A 9,864-nucleotide genomic window follows, 5' to 3' on the forward strand; every position below is an offset into this window, starting at 1 on the left:
TATTTGTTTTATTTCAGCTAGAATAAAACTGTTTTTTTTTTTAATAAAATCATTTTAAGGTCAATATTATCAGCCCCCTTAAACAATATATATATTTTTGATTGCCTCCAAAACAAACCCGTTATACAATGACTTAACCTAATTAACCTAATTAAGCCTTTAAATGTCACTTTAAGCTGAACACTGGTATCTTGAAAAATATCTAGTCAAATATTATGTACAGTCATCATGAGTTATTAAAATTATTATGTTTATAAATGTGCTGAAAAAAAAAACTCTCCATTAAACATAAATATACAGTGAGCTAATAATTCAGCAGAGCTAATAATTCTGACTTCAACTGTATAAACTGCCCAATTTAAGTGATATTTAGTACATCATGTTCTATTATGAGAAGTATATTTAATACAACATCCTGAGAGTTTTTGGCCCACAGATGTGAAGTTTGCATTACTCTGAAGTCTTAATTCATCTCTCTTCAGTGCTGATGGTGTTTGTGTAAACAGATCGTGGAGGAATGTGGTTGCATAGACAAAGCTGCTCTCTGTCTCTCAGCGAACACTCCTAAAATCAGAGGACGACTGTGAGGAGAACGTGAGGAATACCTGCCCTGCGATACTTAGAGAAATTTACTCCTGGCATAAGGCAAGTACACATACTGTATATATTGTTGGGTCACACTTAGTTTTATTTCATTCGTTAATGTATTGACTCACTTGATAATGGAACTAAATAATGAATTATTAAAATCAAAATTCATGTTTGTTAACTCACAGTGCGTTAACTAACAATGAACAGCTTTTATTGCATTTGAACAACTTTATTTGCATAAATTTATTTATTTATTTATTTTTTTTTTTTTACGAACACGAACAGATACTGTAATAAATGTTTTGTTCATAGTTTGTTCAAGTTAGTAAATGAATTAACTAACATTAACTAATACAACCTTATTGTAAAGCATTACCATTTGTGATTTACATTGACTTACATTTGAAACATGGTTCATTATATTTTAAATAATCTGAACATTGCATTATATCAGGCACTAAGCTCTACCTTCTAATTTTAAACACTAGATGTGTTGCATTAACAGCACAGTTTTAAACCAAACTTAATTTTTATTATGTGTTTTGCTTGATGTTCATTTGTTTTTGTCCTTTTAAACAAAGTCAGTTCAAGTTCATTTTAAGTTCTGCTTTCATCCTCATTTGTAAGCTGCTTTGACATGTAAATCAATGTTAAATCAAACAACTGTACAAAAAATGTTGAATATTTTTCACTTGCTAACAATTTTGGGGGATTTTTCAGTATTTTCATCGTTCACAATTAAACACCATCAGTCAGTATGCAAATATTTGGTTAAACATGGTCAACAAACAAATGTCAACATTTTGATCAGAAACGTTCAGTTGTGCTATACGCATTTACATTTAATAATTTAGCAGACACTTTTAGCCCAAAACTTTTCACCATTTTTGTTTTTACTTTGATTAACTTTATTGATCAACTCATTATGTACCAACTTAAAATACCTTGTTATTTTTTTTAAATATTCTGAATTGGTTTGGAAATCATTGGGTGCGACCCAAATCGCATACTTATGCACTATTCGACGCCATTATAAAGTTAAAATAGTGCAAGTAGTGCGTTTACACTGAAAACTCTAAAAATAATAAGTGCACTTTAATTACCCGGATAATGCACTCATTCGACCGGTAAAATGAAGTGTGTAATGATGGATACTTCACACACTCGACGACCGCTGCTTTGCCCAGGGGCGGAGCTATCGGGCGCACATGTTGGATAACTTTATTTTGGATTATGAAAGCAGTATTCTCTTCCCAGAGTGATTATAGCGCCTCCAGATGGATAATGCAGTAATACTCAGGGCAGGTATTATTTGGTACTTTGTTCATTTTTTTCACTAATTTGGCAAACGTCATCAGGGAAACGGGTTGAATTTCCCCTTTAACCCATTAGTGTTCCATTTGGGACGACACTACTTACATATACAATTCTTTTGAGTGTGTAAGTGCATAAGTACATAGTGCATAGTGTGCCATTTGGGATGCAGCTATTGTAAAAAAAATAAAATAAAAAAGTATCATAATTATTTGTTACAGTGTATTCTCACTATTTACATTTATTTATTTAAGCTTTTTTAATACACTTAATTGCACTTTTTGACTCTTCTAAAGCATAAAAACACTCTCATATGTTGGCAGATATTTCAGAAACATGCTAGGAGAACTTTCTTGTTTATCTGAAAAACAATGCTGAAGTCAGATATTCTGCTTTGAACATGTGTTACATGCCGGAACGGCTGTCTTTAGCCCCTTTCACAAATACAGACCTATCTGGAAAATTGAAAAGGTCTATATGTATGAACAGGCCCTTTTTGAAAATACTGGTAAATTCGTTACAGCTATTTTCCGGAAAGAGAAGTTGTAACTTTACCGGTAATGCCGGAATGCTCCACTGTGTGAACGCAGAAGGAAGATTGCTGGAAAGAGCGTGTTCACATCTAGAACACGCTGACGTGAGACGATTACTCCAGCCAATCAGAACATTCAGACGCATTCACGTCCGCGCTGTTGATGAAGATAAAAGCCTTTGAATATTTTTCCAGACACATTTAGCTGCTAGATATTAGTCAGATAATGTGTCTATGTTCCTTAATGCCAACTGTGAAAATAATTATCAATAAGATGCTTATGATAAACCGCAGTTTGTTTACCTTGAAGCTCTGCTTCAGTTGCTTGACGCGAGCACTTGAGAGAGCGGGTGAGCGCCAGCACACACACACACATTATAAACATCTCGACATCTGAAAGTGTTCCTCCATATATTTTTATATAAGTTGCTCACAATTTTCCATCCACAGAGTTTGTAAAGTAGACAAGTGTGTAAACATTTAGCTGCGGTTCATGTTTCTGCCTTTGGATGTCTCACAAAGCAGCTGCATGAATGCTAAAGCTTTAGATAAAATTGAAACCATCAAGAAAAGGCAGACCCCTTCTATGTTTACAAATGGAAGTGCAGCCGTTTAGAGCTCATTTCTGCTTAATGAATTTATTTTGGAATGGATGTGTGAATGGTCTATTCTGGAAATATTCCGGAACGTCCGTGTCTATGTGAACACCTTTTTTATGAACTTACAGGTAAAGTCATTCAGGGAATTTTTCCGGATATTTACCAGCATCACTGTGTGAAAGGGGCTTTTGATTTGGTCCTTTTTACCCACCCAATGCCATTTTAGCCAATTATATTTCAGCACCCCGGGTTGTCTTGGTGGAAAACAGCGTATTTCATTCATTCAGTCAAGAAGGCTTTTAAAGCATGCGTCCGTGACCAAAAAGGCAACCTCCGGTGGACAGTAGCTACAAAATGTGACGCAGATTCAGAGTTCACACATGAGGTGTTTATTAATTAGCAAATAATATAAATATTACGAATGTAAACATTAGGTGAGCAAGTTACATTGTAACCCTGTGTCCTAACTAGGCATAAGACGATAACCGTGTTCAAGGTATATCGTGGTTTGGAAAAGTCAAGGTTTTAAAACAGTCAATATTTTCTGTAATACCATTCATAAGGTATGAGTAACATTTTTTTTACTTTTTTTGTTTGTTTTTTTAGGACAACAGTGTCTCTGGCAGAAAAGATATCCAAATACGCAGTTTTAATTTGTGAAAAAAAAATTTAAATCTGTGTTTTAGAAATAAATGAAGACAGCAGAAGTCAAAGATTTATTTGAATTATTTAGCCTGACATGTTTACTGCTCCAAAATAGTTTTAATGTTTCCCAAATTACAATATATTGTGATCAAAGGGGATCAAAGGATTTTTTACACTGACATTTAAAATTAATATATTTTAAAGCAGTAATCACAATACCGTGATAACCTTGGATATAAATATCAGGGTATCAGAATCATCAGAATCTTAAACCGGGCCATGCAAAGTCCTAACAACACGCTACATAATGAGATTAGCAGTGATAATCAATTTGGCTGTTTGCACCAGACGAAACACGACATAAAAATTAAATACAGCCATTCAGAAGCACAGAATAGTGTACTCACTGCACTCTAGCAAAATAGGGTTTATAATCGAATTATTACATATTAAACCTCTTTAACATTATTAAACGTACACGCTGAATCACTGATATGTGTTGGCTTGGAGTCAATTTCAAACAGTTTATTTTATTTCCCAGATCTGAGGTGAACTGAATCTGAATCTGCTGCTGCTTTCAGTAGTATGGTAATAAATGTCAAGTAAAACCCCATTCAAACTCACATTATTAGCATTTAACACTGAATAAAGCATATGAGGTGTACCTGAGTGATCGTTGTTCACTTGTAAGAAATAGAAGCCATTTCTGAAATATTAATTTAAGGTGTTGGTTCGGACAAAAACTCCTTTTAGTACAGAATCTATCGTGTGACACTGGTTTTAGTTAGAAAACGGTTCAAATCAGACTTTAGGCTCGTTAGTCAGGCACACTCATGTCAATCTGGCAACCTGCGTTTGTGTGGACTCGTCAGAGGAGTCGTCGAGCAAAATGTGCTTTGATACAGACGTGCAATACCATGTTCAACCACTGGGTGTCAAACTTGCACTTTAAAAATACCTTGGGGACTTTAAAGATTAATTGCTGTGACAACCATTGCAAAAAGTATTATAATGGTTCATTAGAGTGAATTTAAATGTTTCACTTTTTTGATCCACTTAATATGTTGACTGCTGTAAAACTTAAAATACCTTATATACTTTAAATATTGGTTAGAAAATCATTGCAAAAAACTATTATAATGATTATTTACAGTGCATTCTAATAACAAAATCTGACTTAAAATACTTTAGCATGGCATATTTAAGAAGATTAATTCTAATATTCCTCTTTTAGGATGCAACCAGAAGAGTTTACATCATCTGTGACACTTCATCCTCCAAACACGTCGGTCACTCCAGCATATCTGGATTTCTTCAACTCAACAGACTGGCAACTAGTGTTTTCCATAATCCCACCATACATATTCATCGTCTGCTTGACGGGAATTCTGGGAAACTCCTTTGTATTGCTGGTATTCCTGCTCCAGAGAAGCCGATGGTCCGTCCCAGAGATCTACCTTGGAAATCTGGCCCTGGCTGACCTAATTTTACTAGTCTGCTTGCCTTTTTGGGCCATGAATATCCTTAATTATTTCATGTGGCTGTATGGGGAATTCATGTGCAAAGTGGTCAACATGTCCATCATAGTCAACATGTACACGAGTATTTACATGCTAGTTATGGTGAATGTGGACCGATACCTAGCGCTCGTATTGACCATGAGAGCCCGATGGCTTCGGCGTAAACGCTACGCTAGGCTAATCTGTGTAATCCTCTGGTTGTTTGGATTGGGAATGGGCGCTCCTACTGCTGCCATGAGAAAACTGATTGACATTCCTGCTCACCAATCTGTCGAATGCATGTTGAATTATCCTAATGTGAATTGGAGAATCGCGCATCTACTGCAGCTCAACATTGTTGGATTTGCTCTACCATTTTTAGTCATTACGTTCTGCTGTTTTAATATAGTACGGGCTTTAAAGCGTAGACGAGACAGCGGTTATTGGGAAGACGGAAACGACCGGAAGGCTACAATCCTAGTGTGTGCAGTCACTTTTCTTTTCTTCTTCTGCTGGGGTCCGTTTCATTTCTTAACGTTCCTCGACTTGCTTTGCGATCTCAAGGTTTTGGATGAAAAGGAGTGGGCCCATTTTCTGAATATTGGAAACCAGTTTTCTGTATATTTGGCGTTCTCTAATAGCTGCTTGAACCCGGTGTTGTATGTTTGCTCAGGAAACTATTTCAGGAGGAAAGTCAGCAGCATATATAAGAGGAGAAAACGCTCCTCAGATGGGACGGCTCTACAGAGGACTGTTTTGACCTCTACGACAACCACCAATCAAATCAAGCCTGTGGTTCTGAATTAAAAAAACTAGTGCTGAATGTTTATAATGCAGGAATGATGATAATATGGGCATGTACACCTGGTCACTTCATGCGTTTTTATACTTCAGATAGCTATCTGATTTCTTGGTAATTAGGCAAGCTATTGTATAACGATGGTTTGTTCTGTAGACAATCGAAAAAAAAATAGCTTAAAGGGGCTAATAATTATGACCTTAAAATGGTTCATAAATTTAAAACTGCTTTTATTCTAGCCGAAATAAAACAAATAAGACTTTCCCCAGAAGAAAAAATATTATCAGACATACTGTGAAAATTTCCTTGCTCTGTTAAACATCATTTGGGAAATAGTTAAAGAAAAAAATTCAAAGGGGGGCGAATAATTCTGACTTCAACTGTGTCTGACCACATGAATTTATCTCTGGATATGATACCATCTTCAAATCCAGTGTTATATGCAAATTTAACTAGGTTATGTCAATAAAAGTGTCAGAAACACCAAATTAATTTTTTTTATGTCGACTAGAGCATCAGATACACCACCTTTTATTAAATTAATATTATTTACATAAGTTTAAGCTACATATATTATTTGTAAATTAAAGTATTTTATATGCAGGCTGTAAAACATTGGTAAAAGCACACAAGGCGGCTCCAAACAGCTTCAGAAACATCTATTTATGTCAAAAACATACGTGCAAGACATCATTCAAAACTGTAAAGATTTTAAATTCATTTGTGTATAGCATACTCAACCAAAAACAAAACAATGTGCCTTTGTAAATACACAAAACTGTTTATTTTTGTGTTTATGTATTATTCCTCTATTTCACAGACATAAGGTGCGTCCCAAATTGCATGCTTATACACTATTCTACACCATTTTGTAGTATGAATAGTGTAAGTAGTGCGTTCACACTGAAAACTCTAATAATAAAATGGTTCATAAATTAAAAACTGCTTTTATTCTAGCCGAAATAAAACAAATAAGACTTTCTCCAGAAGAACAAATATTATCAGACATACTGTGAAAATTTCCTTGCTGTGATAAACATCATTTGGGAAATATTTAAAGAAGAAAAAAAATTTAAAGTAGGGCGAATAATTCTTCAACTGTGTCTGACCACATGAATATATCTCTGGATATGATAACGGATATGATACCATCTTCAAATCCAGTGTTTAATGCAAATTTAACTAGGTTGTCAATGAAAGTGTCAGAAACACCAAATTAATTTTTTTTATGTCGACTAGAGCATCAGATACACCCCATTTTAATAAATTAATATTATTTACAGAAATTTACGCTACATATCTTATTTGTAAATTAAAGTATTTTATATGCAGGCTGTAGAACAATTAAAAGCACACAAGGCGGCTCCAAACAGCTTCAGAAACATCTATTTATGTCAAAAACTTACGTGCAAGACATCATTCAAAACTGTAAAGATTTTAAATTCATTTGTGTATAGCATACTCAACCAAAAACAAAACAATGTGCCTTTGTAAATACACAAAACTGTTTATTTTTGTTTATGCATTATTCCTCTCTTTTCACAGACATAAGGTGCGTCCCAAATTGCATGCTTATACATTATTCTACACCATTTTGTGCGTTCACACTGAAAACTCTAATAATAAGTGCACTTTAATTACCAGTATGAGGCACTCATTCAACCGTTAAAATTAAGTGTGGAATGTTGGACACTTCACGCACTCAACGGCAGCTGCTTTGCTCACGTAACGGAAACGGCAGAGCTTTCGGGCACTGATGTTGATAACTTTATTTTGGATTGTGAAAGCAAAATTCTCCTATGAGAGTGATTATAGCGCCTCCTAATGGTGAATGCGGTTTTACTCACGGCTGGTATTATTTGGTAGTTTGGCCATTTATTTCACTAATTTGGCAAACGTCAAACGTCAACTGGGAATGGTTGGTTTTTTTTAAGAAGCGGAAATTCAGTGTTCTGTTTGGGATGACACCACATGCATGTACTATGCTGTTGAGTGTATAGTGTGCCATTTGGGATGCAGCTTTAGGCTACAGGTGTGTTATTTCATTTATTTAAAGGGCACCTATGGTGAAAAATCTACTTTTCAAGCTGTTTGGACAGACATATGTGCATGTATGGTGTATAAACCGTCATATTGGGGTGATATAAACACACCCGGTCCTTTTTTTTCAAATTTAACAACATAAAAACGGTGGACCAATTGGAGCGGTTTTCAAATCGACTGCAACTTTATGCAGGAGTGCGGACCCCCCGCCCACCAATATTGATTGACCAGCGCGTCATCATATCCTCAGTTTGTTGATTCACGTCCGCCATTTCCAGCGTGAGTGCATGTGTGTGTGTGTGTATGTGTCTGCACTATGTGTGTGTGTCCTCGCTGTGTGTGTGCATGAACTGTGTAACGACATTGTGTGTGACTCATTGTTGCAAATCCACAGAAAAATGCATCAAATACTGATTGTTTAAGTTCTTACTGTAGTATTTCTCACACACATTACGTGAGATCTGCTTCCTGAGGCAGCCGAGGGCGGCGATTGCTGACAGGCACGTGGGAACGGTGGGCGGGGAGGACTAGCCTTAAAGGGCCAGTACAAAAAAAAACAGCAAAACCTTTTTCCCAGCTATAATACAGACACTTCAAACAGCTATAATAAATAATCTGATGGGTGTTTTGAGCTGAAACTTTACAGACACATTCTGGGGACACAAAAGACTTATATTAAATATGAAAAAAGGGGGTAACCTATGTGCCCTTTAAAGTATTAACAGACAATTATCATTGTCAGGAACATTTTAGTACATACACAGAGTTCAATATCCCACTCTGTGCATATTTCACTCATGTACACAAATATATAACCGCAACTGCTCAAAGCAAAGCCCAGGACATTTAGTATTTCTGTTCCTGCTTCTTTAAATAGGGCTACTGTGCTATTATGGCAAAGCTTGTAAACTGACGCCTCTCGACTTGTTCACTTTCATAAAAATTTCACTGTCAATAAAATGTGGTTGTTTTATTGGCCCGTTTTTCTGTTGTTTTTTGGCAGTATAATTTAAGCTATATAGTTAAATGTAAAAATCTTACTAAATCAATTTACAGCATAATAAACGCATATTTGGTTTAGGTTTTTGGCTAAGTGCGTCTATAATTTAAATTTTTGGCTCAGATTTTTTTATTTCAGTGCATCACTAATAGGGCGACGCAGTGGCGCAGTAGATAGTGCTGTCGCCTCGCAGCAAGAAGGTCACTGGTTCAAGCCTCGGCTGGGGCAGCTGGCATTTCTGCTTTGAGATTTGATTTACTTCATATGGAAAGTGTATTTATTAAGAGTGGTAATCCTGGAATAAAGACAACCGAACCAACACTGGTGAAAGCAATGTAGTTTAATCAGAAAGCAAACAGACGCATCTCTGCATGTGTGCAGAAAAACCCCTTGCGCACCTCACACACCACCACTGCTGGACCCTGACGCACTGCTCTCGTCCCGGTGAGAGTCCCGGTTGTTTAAATGCACAATGAAAAACGTACTTGCTGCTCTCGCGCCGCTCATGTGTTGCGAGACCGGCGTTACAGTGTTTTATGCGGAGGTGAGAGCACTGAGAGTTTTACAAGTCAACAAAACTAAAGATTAAATAATATGAGGGTGATCTTAACAAGCATGCCAACTCAAAAGGAGGGATGATGAGTCTGGGGGGTAAAGACTTAATAAACCTAATTCTCTGCCATGTGTCAAGTCTAAGACAACAGATAACTCTATAAAACATTGTCTATAGAATTTCATTCAAATGAAATGAATAATTATGTAAAAGATTTCTTAAATGATCTTAGCATCACTCCAGTTGTGTCTTTACATTGTTTTCCAGTTACATTTAGGATTAATTTCGG

The 9,864-nt window shown here is 35.9% G+C and overlaps 1 protein-coding gene across 1 annotated transcript; it reads left to right on the forward strand.

The window, feature by feature from the left end:
* The first annotated feature begins 564 nt into the window (after nt 1–564).
* bdkrb1 (bradykinin receptor B1) lies at nt 565–6,541 on the forward strand. Its single transcript, XM_056477317.1, has 2 exons — nt 565–645; nt 4,916–6,541. The coding sequence occupies exon 2, from the start codon at nt 4,917–4,919 to the stop codon at nt 5,985–5,987; it is 1,071 nt and encodes a 356-aa protein (XP_056333292.1). The 5' UTR covers nt 565–645; nt 4,916; the 3' UTR covers nt 5,988–6,541.
* The last annotated feature ends 3,323 nt before the right edge of the window (nt 6,542–9,864 follow it).

This window comes from Danio aesculapii, chromosome 17, assembly GCF_903798145.1.
Source record: "Danio aesculapii chromosome 17, fDanAes4.1, whole genome shotgun sequence".
NCBI classification, from domain to species: Eukaryota; Metazoa; Chordata; class Actinopteri; order Cypriniformes; family Danionidae; genus Danio; species Danio aesculapii.

Excerpts from the sequence above, each read along its gene's own strand:
- bdkrb1 (XM_056477317.1), top strand. The coding sequence starts at position 4,917 with ATGCAACCAGAAGAGTTTACATCATCTGTGACACTTCATCCTCCAAAC.